Below are 21,051 nucleotides of genomic sequence, written 5' to 3'. Positions count from 1 at the left end.
GACACTTTATAACTGACTGAAGTTATGGTAGTTATAATGTGCTGTTCCACTGAGCTTATAATGCATTATGACCAGCACTTATGTTATAAACATTGTTATAAGTTGCCATGATTATAAACATTTATAACAAGTGTTATAATACCATACCACATAATGTTAAAAAAAGAAGAAAAAAACTGTGTAATGGATCCAAAGTAGTTATTATTTAGTCATATATCAATATTGATAAAACCCAGACATACTAAATCACTTTCAACTATATATAAGTCATTATTACTGTATATGAACATTTTACAGATCTCTCAAAAATAGCAAAAATGGCAGATCACATGTTCATAATGTGATATGAATGTGATGCATTCATTTATGAACGGAAAAAAAGAAACATGAAGATACAAGGTTTCTGCCTGACAGCAACAAATTCACATCTCCATGTACTGTACCCTTCTTGTGTTTCCTGCACTTCTTGTCTTTCTCGTGTCCACTGATCCTTTCTCACTACAAGGTCCAGTTTAGTCTTTTTTTCTCATGTTTTTTTTCTATTTTCCTAATTCCCACACAGCAACATTTGAAGTGTTTATTTAACTCTGAGAGCTTACAAATGTAATGAAATAGTCACGAAAGTATATTTTTCTGTGTGTGTAGAGTGAACTTTTCTCTTGCTCAATGGTATAACATATAAAACCATAAATGACCTCAAAGTAAAGAACTCGATGTGACTCAGTTCTTTTTTTTTCTGTGCATCCCTCTGTTTTATTCCTCTCTCTCTTTCTCTCTCTCCTGGTGAGTGTTAAGCGACTCATGTCAAGGGATTTGTGTGTGTCCTCCTGCATCGCCCCATTAATCCCCCTGGGGGGCGCCTGCGCCTCCCTCACCTCCGAGAGTCTCCCCCAGTGCCGCTCCGATGTGCTCCGCTGCCTCTTGAAGAATCTCCTTGGCGACTGCCGCCGTGGATGATGCCCCCCACTCCTCCTCCTCCTCCTCCTCCAGTGCATCCCACTGCCCATGGCGACAGACCACTCGCACAACGCTGGACGCCAAAGTGCGGTACTCAGAGCTGGGAAGGGAGTGAGTGAGGCAGGGGGAGAGAGGAGGAAGGGGTGTGTGTGAAGGGCAGATGATTGTGAGGCATCTGCATAAATACAACTCCCCCCAGGGATCATAAAGAATAGTCACACACACACACACACACACACACACACACACACACACACACACACGCATGCATGCATATACTGTACGCGTGCATGTCTGAAATACACACCCAAACATATTATTGCAAACACAAACATATTTTTGCATTGGCCAAAATTGCATACGAATGCAATAAATGTGTGTTTATGTGTACGTGCGTGCGTGCGTGCATGCACGTGTGCGTGTGTGGGCCTATTTGTCTGTAGTGGTCCTTCACACTAAAACAGTGTGAAAATGAAATAACGAAACAAATGTCAAGACAACAACATGAACTAGTCCATTATTTAGAATTTTAAATGGTATCATAAAATGAAGTGTATAAAAAACCCAAACCATAACCCACTCAGGAGTTGGAGTTGTGTACAAGGCATAGTTCCCGAATGACAATTTGAAGGGCATGTCATGACATTAAACTTTTCTTAGTTTTTCGTATTTTTTGTGGTTCTCAAACCAATTTGGCTTCAGTACCCCTTTTTCCCTGATACCTGAATCCAAATACCCGCTTTACCCAACAACATTTGCTTAGAAAACTGCAAGAGAAAACCATAGCCAACATATGATTCTATAAATCAATGATAAGTGATAACCCACCTTTTGAATATAACATTATATTCAAATAAGTTTCACAATGTAACTTTGCCCTCTTCTACCCCGGATTTGAACCAGGTTTCCTCCTCCTTTTGTAAGTGCAGAATGTTTTAACATTGAGCTATAGCCCGCCGCTTGCTCAGGAGATAAATTGAATCTTGATCATCATGTCAAAATGCATGTCAGATCCTGCGTCTAACCCTTTGTCCCTGACCTTTGACACGATCTAAATGTCTCAATAAGGAGAGCAGGGAGACAAAATATAACCACCCTAATTGTATAAATTGTATTGTATTCCGGACTAACCATTATATTACCATAATCTGATATATCCAAGAACGATAAATCGCTCATTTTGATTGCTCGGACATTCTTGTTATTTCTACACATCCGTCTTGACATCTGTCCCTGACCACCACAGTGTTTTGTCCGAAATGGGCTGCCGTAAAAAGGCGAACTATGGCCTGCCGTAAAAAGTTCTAGTTCTAGTTGGGCTGGCCTTCTAAAGGTTATTAGTGCCATTTTTCAGCTGTACTCAGCTGTAAGTTAGTGCTGCACATGATGTAGTAATATTGTATCATGGACATTCTTAAATGGCTGTTGCTCATTCAGTGTCCCAAATGAAAAAGCTTACAGCACCTGGTATTCCCAGGCGGTCTCCCATCCAAGTACTAACCAGGCCCGACCCTGCTTAGCTTCCGAGATCAGACGAGATCGGGCGTGTTCAGGGTGGTATGGCCGTAAGCAAAGGCAGCAGTGGCCGGTCGGCCTTTTATAGCTGACAGCGGCCCGGCGCACACAAGAAGGGAGCGTTACAATGCCCTGCTGTGGTGTTTATTATCACTTGCGCAAGCAGAGCGCGCAAGTATAAGTGGTATGTCTGTATGGTATGCATACCTATAATTGGCTGTTGATGGTGACGTAATTAAGATATGTTTCAATGTTGGGTGGGTAAAAGGTAACGTATTTATGTATACATGACATGTATGTATGTCGGTAAGAATGGTGGTCCCTTATTGGCTGTTGATGGTGACTAAGGTACGCTTCAAGGTAGGTATAAGGTCAATAACGGGTCTAAAGGATTTAGAACAGCAGTTAGTAGTAATTCTTGCTCTGCCTGCGCACAAGTAGGCCATGTATGGCCTACTTCTGTGCAAGGCGCAAGTTGGCACCTTGACAGAGTGTATTTCTAGTTTGCACTACACATATACATGCACACAGACTATTTCCGTATCCTCTCCAAAAGTGCAGAATGAGTAGCCATGCAAGTCACAAGCCCAACAATAAAATAATAATAATGATTTTAAGTGAGGCTTTTTATAATTAACATCCGAATGCCAATGTAACAAATTCTGAAGTTTGGAGCCAGCACTACTTGATACGGACCATGCGTGTGCTTTCTGCTTTCAAGTAAGTATCAGTGGAGGAAAGTACTGTACTTAACCCATTCAGGCCTGACGTCGAAACTTTAAAAAAAAAGTTTTCTAAATCATGACAATTTTCGGAAAGATTTGAGGCACATTTTAACGATTTTTCAAAAATAGCAGACCTACAAGTTCATAGCGCGCCACTCGGTGGCGCGCTATGAGCTTGTAGATCTGCTATTTTTCAATAGCTAAATTATAACATAATGTTTAAAACGCTAACGCTAACGTGACATGGATGCGTTCCAGGTCTCAATGGATTAAGTACAATTTTGAAATATTTGTAGTTTACTTCAGTATTTCCAATTTCCATTACTTTTACTTCTACTCCACAACGATCTCGGATCCAAATATTGTACTTTTACTCCACTACATTTATTTGAAAACCTTAGTTACTAGTTACTTTGTAGATTATTATTACAAAACATACATTACCCACTTCAGCCCTACATAGTTTTCAGCCATTTGAAAATAGCCGATCTACAGGCTTGTGAGCTTGTAGATCCACATTGCAGTATTGATACTTTGACTTAAGTAAAACATGCGAGTACTTTTTCCCCACTGAGTATGGATGTGTGCCGTTCTACATGAGTAGTACTGTGTGTGTACCTATCCAGGACATCGTCTCTGAGCAGCGTGAGGGACAGTTTTCCAGCGTGATGGAGCTTCACCAGGTCTACATCACTACGCCACAGCAGTGAGCTCTCATGCACCCTCACGCTCTGCAGATACCTCACCGTATCCTCAGGCAACACAGCAGCGTCACGCCGATGGACACACAGCACAGGCACGCACATGCCACTTGAGGGCTCCTTCTGGAGAATTACACAAATATATATATATGCATGGAATGAGTGATAGGCGATTCCGCAAACCGCAATTTGTGTCAAAACAAAAAGGGTGTTTTATTTAATGATCTTGCATCAACACAGCAGAAAATGTAAAGCACATTACTCTTGAATTCCTTCGCAAATTCCTTCAAAAACACAGCAATAATATATATAATATATATCACACACACACACACACACACACACACACACACACACACACACACACACACACACACACACACACACACACACACACACACACACACACACACACACACACACACACACACACACACACACACACACACACACACACACACACACACAGGAGGAGCCTCAGTTGAAATAAATCTTACTGTAATGCTAAATCTAACCTCTCTTTGGTTTTACCTGGCTGAGGTGCAGTGCTAAGCTGAGGGTGGAGGCCACAGAGTCTACGTCCGATTCTGGTCCTCCTAAAACCGCATGTATTCTGGTACCATCTGATCCTCCTGCCTAGATCACGCACGCGGCCACACACACACACACACACACACACACACACACACACACACACACACACACACACACACACACACACACACACACACACACACACACACACACACACACACACACACACACACACACACACACACACACACACACACACACACACACACACACACACACTTACTCTTGTGTACACAAGATGTAACAATTAAGACACCTTGAACATCTGCTAGGGCTCAGTGGTTAACAATGTCTGCTGACATCTGACATCATTAGATATACAGTATAGTGACACAGAATCCCCTTGCTTTAATTCCGTCATCTTACAAGGCCCCCTGCCAGCTGTGGAAGCAGCATTACAGTACAGTACAGTACAGTATATCTGTATCAACTGATGATATTACTGTATATCATTGGAAACGCATTGAGCCAGCATGACTGTGCTGGATGACTGCAGCATTGAGAAATCAACACCATGCATTAATAATGAAAGCTGGGTGTTGCTAAAGGTTTAAGAGTAAGACATCTATGAAAGAGAATACTGGCCGGGATTTTTTGCACTTGAGGCACAAACAAGGACAGAATTCACAGTGTACTTGTGAAGAAAGTAAATGTAATGTGAATGGATGTATAGCCTATAAAGTGAAATAATGTCAGATTTTGTGGACAACCTTCAAAGGAGACTTTCCACTTTCTCCTGTGTTAAATAACAACCATCATCCTGTTCCATCCTGTCTTTCTTTGTTGTCTTATCTAGCCTAGGTAAGCCCTTAACCATTAGCCCTTAGCCATTAATCAGGAAGGAAAATGTGATTGCAATGAATACCATGTCTATCTGTGGCCCATCTTAATGGGCTTATAGACTGCCCTGGGCATAGACCAATGCAATAGGAATGGAAAGGGAGGGAGCAGGAAGAGAGGATGAGTAGGGATGGAATGAGAGGGGAAAGGTTAGAATTTATGGGACAGAAGAGAGGATGGAGGAAAGAATGGTGGAGAGGTAACAGGAAGGTGTGTATTACTGATGGAGAGAGGACTGGGGAGAAGGGAGGCTGGAGAAGGAGATCTAAACTAAGCACGTTTGTTGACTGACAAATGCCTATAGCTTTATTTGCATTATTTTGCATTATTTTGTCTATGATGATTAAATCTGGCTTTCTGAGATGCTATATTGCATTTCCCAGTGGTTTTACCAACGCTTTAACGATATGTAACCTCGTCAATAAACAGTGGTAAACACAGGCTTACATTATTCACAAAAAAACATTATTGTAAGATTTTTGTGTTTCAAAAGCCCACAACATTATTTGCGCATAAAAAGCTTCTGAACATATACAGTATAGATGGCTACATATAAATGATAGATCAGTGGAATACATTTGTATACTCTCAGGGTTAAATTAACACTGAGGACTGGAGGATCCTTTAAGTAAGAGGCCCGTTTGAGTGCCTGGAATTGGATGGATGGGTGAGGGATGACATGTAAATGTTGATGCTGGTCATGGTGTCTGGTTTCTGTCCATAGACACTCTTGTTTTTGAAAGGGTATAGACAGCGATGATGATCTAAGAGTGAGAGGCGAGGGGAGATGATACAAGTGAAGGATGGAGGGTACATGGAGAGAGGGGACACAGACAGAAAGCACAGAGAGAGAGAAAATTCAACAGAGTGGGGGAAAAAACCCTACCTAAGACGAAAGGGAAGAGGGATGGAGATAAAGCTAGTGCAAAGGGTGACGAGAGGGGCTGTGACAGAGAAACTGACATGAGATAGATCTAGCAGGGGGGAAGTAGATGGACAAACTGACATATGATTGGGAGGGAAGGATAACGAAAGATAGGGAAGGATGACAATTTAAGAGGGAGAGAAGCTGGGGAACGAGGTAGAAGGCCTGTGCAGAGAACAGGGGGAGGAGGGAGTAAGAAACCGAGAGGGAGGGATGGAGGGAGACAGAGGATGAGAGGGGGTTGTGCTGAAGGCTTCGAATGGTCGATACTAGATAGCCAGAGAGAGGAAGAGATGCATTAGCAGGGGAAAATGCCACTCACTGTGTGTTCCACTGCAGTGGGAGAATGTCTGTACCAGTGTGAGCGTGTGCGTGTGTGTGCGTGTGTGTGTGTGTGTGTGTGGTGTTCTATTCCAAGGCTGTGCTCTGTCTTCTTTTCATTTTCTATTTTTTCCTTATTGTCTTTGTTTAACGTTTACGTATGACTATTTGGTTGCTGAGATCACAATACAACTGTGTTTATTTAGCCGGGATGGGGCCATTTTTCTACAGCTTTCAACATAAATCTACTTCTGTAATCTTGTGTAGCGACTTTGGTACTTTGAGGGAATTTTGAGGTATCCATTTGTCCAGAACCACCGACCCATATGGGCATATACTGAGGACATCAGTGATCTATGGGCATAAAAGGGACAAGGACTGACAGACACATACTCGAGATCTCCATATATGGGCGTAAAAGGGACACAGGTAGACAGACACAAACAGACGTCTCCATATATGGGCACAAAAGGGACACAGAGAGAAGGCTACAACCGGTCCTGCAAAGCCTGCAACACTATGACTAAAGGTCTTTAAACACTGGGGCGATACTTTTGAATACCAGGGCGGTAATTTATTTATAAAAAAAAAAGAAATCATAAAGTCCATGCAAGTTTCCACACCAGCAATGAATTTCCATGGAGAAAAAATGCGGTTGTTATTTTATCTCTCTGCTGTGAAATTTTGTGGACATTTACTGGCGAATGCTACACTCTGACCAATCAAAATGCAGCCCAAACTGTGTTTTGGTCTACAAACAGCGGTGTACCATACAGTATTGTAAACTTTAAACTAGGACAGTGCCCATTGTGGGGGGGGGGGTGATCAGGTGTGATCAATTGGCTAATAAAGGGCGAGGTTGAGCATCATTGTGATGTCAGAACAGGCCAGCTCCATCTGTGTCCCTTTTATGCCCATATATGGAGTTCTTTGTCAGGCTGCAGGCATGCCCAAATATAACCTGCCTCTGCCTGATGGTGGCAGTATTGAGTTCACAGGCAGTGTTGGAGAACCTGTGAACTCAATGCTGCCAATAGGCATACTGCCACCACCTGGCGCAGTCAGGTTAGCCCAAATATGGAGTATATGCAGATGTCAGAACATCATACATTGTGATGTTCAGGCATGCCAAAATATGAAGTGTTGTGATGTCAGAACAGGCCAGCTCCATATATGGAGATATAGGGGTGATCAGGTCCAGAGCCCGGGCAGAGGCTTTTGTGCTGTTTCTGGACAACCGGCTATCCGGCGGACTCGACACCAGGCACTTCACTCCCTGAGGGGGTGTGGAAGTCGGTGGGGCGAACAGTTCTCGAGTTACGTGGATTACAAAACGTATACATACATACATACATACATACATACATACATACATACATACATACATACATACATACATACATACATACATACATACATACATACATACATACATACATACATACAAACACAGATTTATTTAGCTTTTGCTCTTAATATTTTGTTTCAGGAAAACAAATATTAGTAGCCTAATATCACATTTTAAATGAGGATCATTAAAGGTCAGAGGAAGTAGGCCTACCACACTTTCTACCCTCCCGCAAAAATACACAACAAAAAAAGCAAAGCATTAACCTGAGGCTGGAAGCATCGCATCACATTTCCACCAGATATCACTGATATAGTACATAAATGGTAAATGGTGCATTTATATAGCGTCTTTATCCAAGGCGCTTTACATAGATTGTGCATTACATTCACCCATTCACACACACATTCATACACCGATGGCTGGCGGAAGCCATGCAAGGTACCAACCAGCACATCGGGAGCAATTTGGGGTTCAGTGTCTTGCCCAAGGACACTTCGACATGTAGACAGGAGGAGCCGGGATTCGAACCGCCAACCCATGGATCATTGGACGACCTGCTCTACCTCCTGAGCCACAGCCGCCCCATACATACATACATACATACATACATACATACATACATACAAACACAGATTTATTTAGCTTTTGCTCTTAATATTTTGTTTCAGGAAAACAAATATTAGTAGCCTAATATCACATTTTAAATGAGGATCATTAAAGGTCAGAGGAAGTAGGCCTACCACACTTTCTACCCTCCCGCAAAAATACACAACAAAAAAAGCAAAGCATTAACCTGAGGCTGGAAGCATCGCATCACATTTCCACCAGATATCACTGATATAGTACATCATTTGTGTCCATCATCTAATCTGGAGTGTTGCAGGCCTTCTGCAGATATTTCTCTCTATCTATGATGCTAAAATGCTAAAATTGTATATGACAAACAAAAACTTCTTGAATCGATCCCTGTCAACTTCAGTATGGTGTGTGCGTGCCTGCGTGCGTGCGTGCACTTGCGCATGCATGTGGGTGCATGGAGAGAGATGGAGGGAGATCAGGAACAGCCATCTACTCCAGAGTTTCCAAACTTTTCGGCTGACTATAAATATTTGAACAATGTATGTATATCTGTAATTATATCGAAATGTATTTTGACTTTTTCATTTTTGGAATTGGATATTTAATTGCAAACCATAAAGATAGCTCTGCCACCCAAAGGGAGTTCTTGAATCCTGACCACTGGTTTGGAAAACACTTGTCTACTCAGCACATTGCTCCAGCTCCACGACAGAGAATTAAGGAATAGGATGGGGCTTCAGTGTGTGAGAGTCTGAAAGAATGATAGGTCCGGTAAGCACTAAGGCCCCGGCCAATTACACATATAGATGTTCTGGATTGCAGCCACCCAAATGAACAGAGAGAGTGAGTGAAAGGGAGACAGGGAAAGGAAGGGACAGTCAGGTGGACAGACAGACAGGCAGGCAGACAGAGAGAAATAGCCTGGGGGAGGGGACAGAGAAAGAATAACAGAGATATGTACACAGAGACGTGGGTGAACGGAACAGAGCAGGATTAAGAAAGAGTCATATTATACAGTATTATATCTTGCATGATATTCATCAGTCATAATCCTTATAGTTTACAGTACAACAGTGCATTTACAAGGCTTGCACACCAGATAGATAGAGCATGGATCCCTTGCTCAAGTCTTATTCCCAAGATACTGTAGTGCTGATATGATCCATATCTCACTCATAAACGTATATGGTGGTAAAGATTCTACAGGATTTTTTTTTAAAGAGTAGCCAATTATTTTCGTCCCTTCTTCTCATTATTCCAATTAATTCTTCCCTCACACTACTGTGAGTGTGTGGTGTCACTACTGCGGCCTATTTCACAAAACCTGGATTAACTAATCCAGGATTTAAGACAAAACCAGGTTTGTTAAATCCTGGTCCGTACAGCCTGGTTAATTCCGTTCCACTAAAGCCAAGCGAGGCTGAGAATGGGCGGATTTATCAAGCCAGGATCATAAAGCCTGGCTGAACATTTTCCCTCACTAGACCCATGCGGTGGAGCACAGATTTACTGATCCTTCTTCTTCGTTTGGTATTATGGCAGTTGGCATCCTTAATAGTTAGCATTACCGCTGCTTCTGTTTATCTCAGTATCTTTACTAATCTATTCCACAGACTTACTGATACGAGGACTTGCTTCTAAAAAATAAATACTGCTGCTGTAATAAAAGAGAGAAAATACTCTCAATAGTGGATAGACTGAATGATTAACTACCCCAAAAATATAGTCTACATTTAACCACTACTCTTAACTTAAAACTTCATAATGAAATCGTCATAATAATATAACAGAATTCTTAATATTGTAAGCATAATGATATTGTAACGTTGTAATATTTGGCCATAACTCCCCCCTCTGGGGAAGGGGGTTGTTGCTCCGACTGGTGAACTGTGGGTCATGGATTCAATCCTGGCTTGGGGCGATGCACTTCTTGGCCGTTGGTGTGTGGAATGTTACAATGGTAATATGTTGTATAACAATGAGTAATGGTAACATTTAGTAATGTTTTCACTTTTACAACATTTTTTTTAAATAATAATAATAATAATAATAATAATAATTTAAAAAAACTACGGGATGTAGCACCACAGCAAACCTATTCTGGGGGAACATTCACCAAAAGTAGCTGATCTACAAGCTCACAAGCTGACATGATGAGGTTGTGCAGCCTATATATTATCGTTCTTTGATTCTGTATATAGGGCTTAAGTTAGTCCTTTAATGGCAATGTGTACCTATATGATGTTTTTATGCAGACTAATAAAAATAAGGCAACATAAACACATAATAATTGAATAAGTGTGGGGGAAAAATCATTGGTTTGTGATCAGATTGACTGCTTAATGAACAGTAAAGACATCAGGATTAAGTTAAACCTGGCTGTTAGCCTGGTCCACAGCATTAGTTTCCATGGTAACTAGTGTGGCATTGCTTTCATGAATTCAAATCAAGCCTCAACATATCCAGGTTAACTGGTTGAATTAATCTGGCAAGATTAACCAGTTTTCATGAAATCGGTTAATCGCTGATCCAGGATATATTAAACCAGGATATCTGTTAAATCCAGGTTTAACCTCTAATCCAAGTTTCGTGAAACAGGCCCCTGGTTTCCCTCTCCTGTCGCCTGAACACAGGCCAACATTTTGTGTTTGAAATTCAAATAGATGCTCGACAAACCCCCTAGAGTAGACTCTACGGTGCCTTATGCTGAGTTTTTGCCAGAGGGATGTTATGCTCACACAGTATTCTGTGTTTAGGATGACAATCCTAAACACAGAATACTTGGGTACCCAAAATAAATATGAACTTGATGTACTGGAAACACACACCCTGACATTCATCTCAGTTTTGTATGCCCTTTGACTCTCATGGCATTAATTAATTGTGGGAAATTACTCAGAGTTTTTTGTTTCATTATATCGGCTTAAAAATTAAAATTGTTGCACACATTTTTGTTTTGCCGGTCTGAGACCGGCAACACATTCTAAAATTGAAAACAGCCGATCTACAAGCTCACAACAGGTTGTGATAGGCTGTGAACGTATATGATATCTGATATTTTCTGAACATTATCAAACTTTTTCAAATGTCACCTCACATGCCTAAAATTGGGATTAAATAAAGTGGTTAACCAGGGCCAGTAAGGAAATCTTGCCGTCACCTGATCTGGTACTGTACAGTGTACATTACAGGTGACAGCATGCTACTGTAGCTACAGTAATTATGCCTCTATTACACAAGCCTTGTGCAGTAGAAATTCATGACTTTCACTACAATGCATTTCAAAGACAAATGTGGTACTTTTGACTTCACTACATTACTAGGAATGGAAAAAGTCTATTAACCACTAAAGCTCTATTTCAAATATATAGTGAAAATATATCTACTTGTAAGCTCAGATGTTTGTCACTGGTATTGATTGATATGTTTTTTGTATTTGTTTTGGAAAATACAGCAATGCATTGATATTATAAAATGCACTTTGTAATTTGTACTTTTTAAAATATTTCTAAAAGCAAGTACGAATTTGACTGAGAAACTTTCACTTGTAGTAATATTTGACCAGCAGTCTATACTTTGACTCACAAACTGGGGTTGAGTATAGTTTGTCCCCTAGTGGCTTTGTGGAATGTGTTGATTTTAAAGACTGATAAAGTTCCCTCATCACCACATACAAAACATATTCTAATGCACAGAAGTGTTATGCAAAACATATTCAATTGTTAATCAGCAGTTTTGAGCCACTGCCACTTGAATGTTGTTATTGCTAAAGAAAATTCCTTCCAGGAGCACAAGATTTTATTGTAAGTTGTCTAAAGACCTTGTACTCACTGTTTGTTCTATACTATCAAGATGCAATTGAGCAATGTATAGTTATGCAGTTACTAGTTAACCCATTAGTGGCCAACATATCACAATTGTGGCGTTACTAGACAGCACCATGGTTTAATCATTTATAAGAACACTGGATAAATATATTCCTTATATCACTTGTGGCTTTACTAGACAGCGCCATGGATGGTTTATCTCAACTAAGGACAATGTAATAAATACATTCCATACTCAGTACAGTCACCTCTGACAAATTGTGACAATTACTTCTTCATACTGTACACCTTTGAGTGGCCACCCTATAATCTATCCAGTGAGTCAAATAGGCCTACCCGTACAGTTTCAGGCAAATTTGTGCAAATTTGACCAGATAGCAGCCTATAGCCTACAGTACTAGCTACTAGTCAGGGGATATTAATAAAACCTGGGAATAAATGTATTACCAAGAATTTTCTTCACCAATGGGTTTGTAAAGGTGTCTACCAACATATCCCACATTGGTTTATATTAAACCACCCTAGGGGAATTTTTGACCGCTGCTGAAAGTTGGGGTACCATATAAGTAACCATTATATGGCAAAATGTTCTAAATTTCATTATGCTTTAAGTAGCATGTGACATGTCAAACTAGGGGGTTTTCATCATTCTGAATCCATTCCAAGCATTAGTTTTGCACGAAAAACACTCCTTGGGCTAAAAATGGCCATAGCCGTCATCACAAATGTGATGAAGTCAGCACATTCGGGCATATTTGGGCAAGTGGCTATAGCCAAACTAGGGGGTCTATGGCCAAACTAGGGGTCAAACTAGGGGGTTTTCATGATTCTGAATCCATTCCAAGCATATAGTTTTGCATGAAAAACACTCCTTGGGCTTAAAAAGGCCATATAGACTTCATCACAAATGTGATGAGGTCAGCACATTTGGGCACATTTGGGCAAGTGTCTATGGCTGTTTTTAGCCCAAGGAGTGTTTTTATATATATATTTATATATATTCCCAGATTTGACTGGTAATACTGATAATATTCCCTGACTATACAGAGTCTCTGAAGGGAAGGTTTGCTACATAGCCTGCATCTGTAGAGTCAGTATGCAGGCATACATGTAGGCAGCCTACAGTATAGACTACATCCAAAACAATGAAATATATAATATGTAGGCTACTGTGGGGTGGCACTACCAATATCTCTTGTGGCCATTTTTGTGTACTAACATACATTTTTGTGTATAGTGCCCATGTCTGGGCGTTAAATAAATTAATAGTTGGAAAAGTCCCTTTTTTCAACTACGGTATTCTATGAAAAATTGAAGAGAGCCTATGTCACCCAACCATATAAACCCATGCCTCATTGAATTGTTGATTACTATAGGAAAGGAAACAATTCGGTATACTAGCCGAAAACTGCATTTTCATGATATTATGTTAAATTATTATGTTCAGGATTAAATGCAAATCATATAGTGACAGTAGCCTATATGTATGTGCAGAGCAGTCAAATGCCAGGGAAGCACATTGAAGATTGAACTTGTTGATGTCACATTTCTGCCTCATCAAAATTCAGCCGCTCGCTCATTCAAATTCACAGATTCACTCTTTCAAAATGCAACAACGTTGACTGGGGCCGGTGCGGTGACATAATGTTTTTCCCACTCGTATCAATTTTTTAATCTACAGGTGCTTGGCTGAGGGACCAAAGAAACAACAGGAGAGACTATTGCCCTGCGTTTTGGTCAGCAACAGGAACGCAGCCTGTAGCGCAGCAGTAGCAGCCCGTGTACGACACTGTTTAATTCATTGCCAACAACCCCGTGTTAAGTAACACCGCTGGCGCTGAGGATTTGTGTCTCAAAACTCACCCCTAGCGTGCTCTTGACCCTCCGCAAATAGTCTTCCATGTCGGCCTACGGATTTGGTGCCGCTGCCGATCTCGCCATGAACCAAGTTTTTTTTTTTCTCGGTCTCGTTTCGTTTACGCCGCGCTCTGATCTGTTGTGTTTTTTTCCGCCTCTGCCTACCCTGCTGCGCTAGCCTCTCACTGCAGCACTGGCTGGCTGCAGCGTGCGCTATCGGTCCTCCCTTTCACCGACACACACACAACACAGTGGGTGTGACGGGGGAGACTGAGGAGATCCAGCGCAGCGGGTGCGCGCCATAGAGTATATAAAAGGAGTGCGCGCTCGGTGATTTAAATCGAGCTCCCTGCCCAGCCTGAGTGCACCCCAAATCCCCCCCCCCCCCCCCCCCTCCTCCAAAACACTAAACCAAAACAAAACTAGACCAATGGATGCATGCCTTGCTGCAAGGAGAGGAGAGTGCTGCCATGGACAGCCCTCATGATCCCAGTCATGACATCATGCATGCTCTATGGTCAGGACTGCGGGACTTTATTGATAGCTGATAGGCCTACTACAATGACCGTTGGAAATAAAGCACAGCGCGCTGGCAACTTCGAATACTTACTACTAGGGCTATTTTATGTGTATTTGTACACACATAAAATAAATGGCTGAACAAATAAACATTAATAATCACACAAGAACACATAAATCCCCTCAACTAGCCTAGTAAGCCTACTGATGATGAGTATTAATGTATTCTTCTACTGATAGCTATTGTGCAGCTGATACTGAATGATACTGTTCCTTTTCTTCTCCTTTTTTTTAGCGGTGGTACACCGTCTCCTATTAATGTAACTTTTTGTGTGTCCAGGTGTCCCTAAGTCTGTCTGTTTGGGGTACCAACATGTGACAAAGTGGCTGTTGAGCTTCACACTGCACCAGTGCATGATGGGAAGCTGAGTTTTTAGTGTAACCATAGGCCAAATTCCAATACCCAAAATCTCGGCCACTCGCTCACTCCAGCATGGTGGGGTTACGGTGAAATTGGTGACCTACTGAAATATGTGACAATCATGTAGACAATCACATAATGTCAGTGTCCGAATGTAAATCATTGCAGTTTGTTTATTAGCAGAGTTTAACATAGCAGTATTTAGGCCATGAATTTAAAGACCTCCATATAAGTTGTGTGAAGTCCACAAGATGGTCACATATTTCGGCAGGTCACCAATTTCACCATAACACCGCCATGCTGGAGTGACCGAGTGTGAGTGAGCGAGTGGCCAAGATTTTGGGTATTGGAATTTGGCTTTAGAGTATATATTTATAGAGACGTCACAGAGAGGAAACACTGAAGCGCAATGGACATGGTGGCCAAAAGTGGTATTGCAGCACTGGGCCATACGTGAACGCCCCGCTCAAGCTGCGAGCCAATACACAACAGCGGCGCCGCTCGTTCATGACTCGCTCGCACATGCACGCATGCACGGTACTCGTTCATGTTTTCTGCCCAGCATGTTCACGTATGGCCCAATTCCAACCTAGAATGCACTCTGTTCCAAGCCCGGAAGAAGGGGTGAAATCGCCTCATAATTGTACAGTACCAGTACATACTCGTACAGTTAAGTACAGTATGCGTACAGTACGAGTACAGTACGAGTAGAGTACAGTATGCGACGTACAGTACACTCGTACGGTACGATGCACACTGTACTCGTACTGAGTACAGTATGCATCGTACCATACGAGTACAGTACAATAGGCTACAGCATGAGTACAGTACACTACAGAGTACAGTAGAGTACAGGAGTAGTACAGGAGTTCAGTACAGTATAACAATTACAGTATCGTTCCACCGCTCAGTTCACACGGTGTGATTTTTTCTTTCTTCCTGTATCTGTTCTGATGTAGCCTACTGCCAATAGCAATTAACAGAATTGCCCCTGGGGGATCAATAAAAGTCTATCAACACATTTCCTAATGGTAACACGTTAACACAATAACGGACCAATGATAATGACAAACACAGGCACGGTATGCCAAACTAGACTTATACACCCAGGAGCCTCCACCTAATGCCTAGTTCACACCATGACCAGAATTCCACTTCCATGGTTCCATGCATTGTCTTGTCAGAAAACTACAAAATAGATTTTCCTTTTTCTTATCTAATAAATAAAGGTAGTGGGTCGCACACACCAAGACTTCAGTTCAAAATGTTTATTTAATTTTTCAGTTTATTTCAAAAATGAAAATAACATTTTGAACTGAAGTATTGGTGTGTGTTTTGAACGGGTAACGCACCTAAAGTCAGAGCGCGGTGGTCACATGAAGACTTTTTCTTATCTATAAATATAGCTTGTATTTGTTGATGACATACATTCTCCAGTTAATGTTCCATGCTCTGTTGATGAATTGAATACATAGACCACAATTACAATTGAGAGAATTCCACGTCCACAAAGCGCACAATTTTGTGCGCCAGTTCAGGAGGCATACAGAGTATGTGGAAGTGCCGTTCACGCCTGTGCTTTCTGGTCGTGATGCTAGTGTGGAATCTCTTTCGGGTTTGAGTAAATGGTCACGCCCCCCCTCCTGGCGCTGTCTCAAGCGAACTTGAGCCACAAGAGACACCACTGAACGCACCAAAGCGTGCAAGTTGTCGCGTTGAATGTTGCGAAGTGCGCTTATCCCAAGTTAGCCGACTCAGCCATCGGTGTGCGACTACTGGCCAATCACAGCGTGGCTTTCCTACAAGCAGCAGCATTTGCAGTTCTCTCCATCTGTGTTGAAAGTGGGGAAAGGTAAAAGTACCCAGCAAGGACAAAAGACGGTCACCGCGGGGCTTTCCAACTGCGCTGAAACAACACCACGAATGCACTTGGATTCTCTCTCTCTTATTCACGTAGAAAAAACAACAACATGGAAAAACATGGAAACAACACGGTCAGGAACACACAATATTCACGGAGAAACAACAACAACAAAACACTGTATGGCGTAAAATGAAAACTAATGTGACACCATATGAGCAAGAATTTGTGTCTCTCTCTGAAGACCTAGATCTCTGTTACTTTTCATATTACTCTACTGACATTTAGGATGCATAGAGAATATTTGTATGCAAGGAGAGAGGAGTCCTGATGTTATGCATTAAGATGAGATGTAGATGAAGGCCTCGAACACAGTCAGGTATCACCTACCTCCCTGCTGCCTGCATTCTAAAACACCAGCACACACAACCACACGCACAACAGACATGCATGCTCTCACACACACACACACACACGCACGCACACACACACACGCACGCGCACACAGACACATGCACGGACACCTTTAGAGAGCAGGAGGACTGGGATATCAGCCAGATATGGAACTTTTATATTTAAAATGGATAGTGCATTTACCATTGGGTCAGTATATGCCACCAGACATTAAATGTTCTCACTGTCAAAGTGTTTTATGTTGATGAAATGTCATTTGGTCATGATATCATGCATGTTGTTGTTTTTTGGCACACTAGCAGTGGGATGTGTTTGCTGCACAGCAAATCTAACATGCAGACACAGTAAACTTTCGTTTTGTCCTACTCTTGCTATATAAAGAAATAAGATGCGTGGATCATATCCAAGATAAGTTGATCTTACCAATGTTTTTGGCACAGCCTGTGCTGTAAAGCATGTATGTTAATTGAATAATCCACATGTGCTCCAGCTATTTATTGTGAATTGGGGCAGTGTAGTTTTTTAATTAACAGGAATCATGAAACTCATTCAGCACACATTCAATTAAAAAAGGAAAAAGTATAAACTATATATAGTGCAATCAAACGTGTTTTCCAACCATCCATGGACAACGCATAGCCTCAACACTTTCCTAACTGGAGAAGAAGAGCTACACGTTTTTGATTGATTGATTGATTGAAAAATGTATTAACAGTTTGCAGAATTACAGTACATTTCAACTAAGCACAAAACGTGAATGATGTTACAGGTGCAGAGCATTCAGTCCAGAGCTTAAAGGAGAATTCCATGCTAGAAGGCTTTCCTTTATTTGTAGTTGTTACGTCCCCACCAAAGAGGTCCAGGTGTTATTTTGTGCAAAAGTGCATTATTGGCTATTTCCCCTAATATAACTTATATAAGCCCTCAATGGGGGTTGGGTTTTTGTGCTAATTCGCTTATTTCCATCAAAATAGTAAAATGTAGTAAAGTGTGCCGCTTGCATACTATTTACATTATGAAGAGAGGATATATACATGATTTTTTCTTGATGTACAAGTCACACCCCCTGGACACCACTCTAGTATGTCACAGGGACTTACCCCAATCCAACCCTTGATGCTGAGTGCTAAGCAGGGAGGCATTGAGTCGCATTTTTCCACCAGCCGGGGAACAAACACCGACCTCTAGTAGTCTCAGGGCGGACACTCTAACCACAAGGCCACTGAGCTGGTGTGAACTGTACAAGATGTAACAATAAAGACCTTGGACCATGAACCCTGAACCATCCACTGCAGCAATAAATATGAAATGTTGGGCATATGCCAAGTAAGATCTGATTAGTTTCTCTCACATGGTCTATCACAAGATCGCATATTGTAACTTCTGAACAGATACATGGTAATAGCACCACAAAATGAATTTGATCAACAACAATGGAAATAAGCCCCCAGGCAGTGTTCTTTTTATGTGATATCTCCAAATAAAATCAATCAGTAAAACAATATATATATGTGAATCATTTTTTCACACTGATTGGCAATGTGCTTTGTGCCCTATGCAAAAGGTGACAAAACTTCCTGACTAATTCAGGTAACAGACAAACACAAACCTTTGAGGAAAGGTTTATGGCGCAAGGTAGAACTAATTAACTGGACTTAATTGCCCCAGAGCCTGCTGCCGCTAGTAGATACATATGAGAAGACATAGGCCTACTGAAGGGAAGCAGGCAGGGAGAGGTTGAAGACATAGGCCTACTGAAGGGAAGCAGGCAGGGAGAGGTTGAAAGCAGAAGGTGAGCAGACCTTTAGATTGCAGGATGACCCTGCATAGCCTTTCCTCATGCCACCCTTAGGCCAAACTTCTCCTCTAGTGCCACCCTTGGGCCAAACTCTGCACTTGCTTCGTGTTTTAAAGGCATTTTGTAGCTTCTTACTTTATTTCAACTCACTTCTTTGCCGTGGTTTATACTACGACTACTTCTTAAAATGTATTTGATTTGATTGAGCCATGCCAGGTTACAAAACATGCTGTTATGTTGTCCAGGAAGACCATTTGCGTTCATTCTATAGGCAAGGCTATTATATTTGTATAGCACATTTCAACAACATCAAGCAAAGTAAATACAATTATAAAATGACATTATGCATATTTAGTTGTTTTAAAATAAATACGAGTGGCAGCAGACTTGCAGTTTTCCGGGCATTTGTTCCAGATATATGACTAAATGCTTCCCCATTTATTTTGGTCATTCTTCTCTATCAAATAAATGCCCCAAAAATTACTTTAGCCCCAATAAAAATAAAAACAACATCAACAACGAAGCAGCCCATGCAGCCTCTATGGGTTTCTATACTAGCAGGGCTTTTAGGTAGGTAAAGTGTGTGCATATACTTTACGGTCTATATTGTGCGCTGCATACATGTATATGCTTTGGGGGTTTTGAAAATATGAATCAGGTTGAATTAATGGCAGCCAACTTCATGAGAATGCAGGCTCCATACGGACCTCATGGGATTTATATATAAGAAACATATCTTCTCAATGTTCTCATGGTTGGTTTCAATGACAGCAAACAAAAAGGGACAGATTAACCCCCATGCACGAGGGCCCCGGGGCCAATATTTGTTTGTGGGCTCCCATAGCGCACATGCGCACGAAATTCAAACCCAGTACCGCGGTCCAGTTTCCCTGAAGAGCCCTTGGGCTGCGGCCCCATGCACTGACTATATTTGGCCCTGAATAAACCATATAGCTAGTGCTTGGCCTGCAAAGTAGCTCAAATATTTGACCTTTGAACTTTGGTTTATGAATGGAATTTGAAATTGGCCAAAAGTGGAAACATAAACAGACTTGTCAGACTACCAAAAATCTACATTATCTAAAAGTAATAAAGTTATCATCAATAACTTTGAATAGACACACCAGACCCCAACCTCACCAGCCCTGCCGCCCGCCTGCTGTTTTATGGGGAAACCGAGCGAGATACGGCGCATTAGGCCGTTGTTGCTTCTAAATCATTTCCCATTATACACCGATTGACGCCGGTAAAGCTTACAGCGTCTTCGCTATAGTCCCAAACTGGTTCATTTTCCGTTGAAAACAATAGGCCCTGCTAATTGATTTAAATGGCTCTCTCCGCCACGATGCGCCCCTGATGACTTCAAGAGGGGTCTTTAACATTATTATTATTAGTATAATTGCCATTACCCCCACACTTTCCCCTTCCGAATGGGAGACAGAGAAAGAATCCTTGCCCTAAAGCTGAACAAATAATTATTAGATTCAGCACAAACAGACGACCCTCGCACACTGCACGCACGCACGCACACACACACACACACACACACACACACACACACACACACACACACACACACACACACACACACACACACACACACACACCACCTTAGAGCCCCTCCTGGCGAGCCTCGTTTCCCCCACCACCATCTTTGTGCTGCGCGCTGCTTGTAATTTATGCAAAATTAATTGATACATCTCTTATAATTGATGTGCTGTAAACTTAATGAGTAATTTATGTAATTAGTCAATTAGGGATAATTCCAGCATATGTTCCGTATGCCCAGAAGGTGTGCTTTACAACTAGTTATTTGTCCAGGAGTTGAGTGCAGGCGAAGGCTGCC

General features: G+C 41.6%; 1 protein-coding gene across 1 annotated transcript; it reads right to left on the bottom strand.

Moving 5' to 3' along the window:
* Nucleotides 1-208: 208 nt before the first annotated feature.
* On the bottom strand, nt 209-14,412 carry LOC306934053 (exopolyphosphatase PRUNE1-like). The gene is made up of 4 exons (XM_079516492.1): nt 14,199-14,412; nt 4,430-4,534; nt 3,816-4,021; nt 209-1,057 (listed from the first exon to the last, which is right to left on the bottom strand). The coding sequence occupies exons 1-4, from the start codon at nt 14,235-14,237 to the stop codon at nt 841-843; spliced, it is 567 nt and encodes a 188-aa protein (XP_079372618.1). The 5' UTR covers nt 14,238-14,412; the 3' UTR covers nt 209-840.
* Between the last annotated feature and the right edge of the window lie 6,639 nt (nt 14,413-21,051).

The sequence above is a fragment of the Electrona antarctica genome, assembly GCF_951216825.1.
Source record: "Electrona antarctica genome assembly, chromosome: 12".
NCBI classification, from domain to species: Eukaryota; Metazoa; Chordata; class Actinopteri; order Myctophiformes; family Myctophidae; genus Electrona; species Electrona antarctica.
Note: the sequence above shows the minus strand (reverse complement) of the source record. Positions and strands in the feature narration are given on the sequence as shown.

Excerpts from the sequence above, each read along its gene's own strand:
- LOC306934053 (XM_079516492.1), bottom strand. The coding sequence starts at position 14,237 with ATGGAAGACTATTTGCGGAGGGTCAAGAGCACGCTAGGG. Across the intron at positions 4,535-14,198 it reads GGGTCAAGAGCACGCTAGGG|GCAGGAGGATCAGATGGTAC; the intron begins GTGAGTTTTGAG and ends TGCGTGATCTAG. Across the intron at positions 1,058-3,815 it reads AGAGACGATGTCCTGGATAG|CTCTGAGTACCGCACTTTGG; the intron begins GTACACACACAG and ends CTCCCTTCCCAG.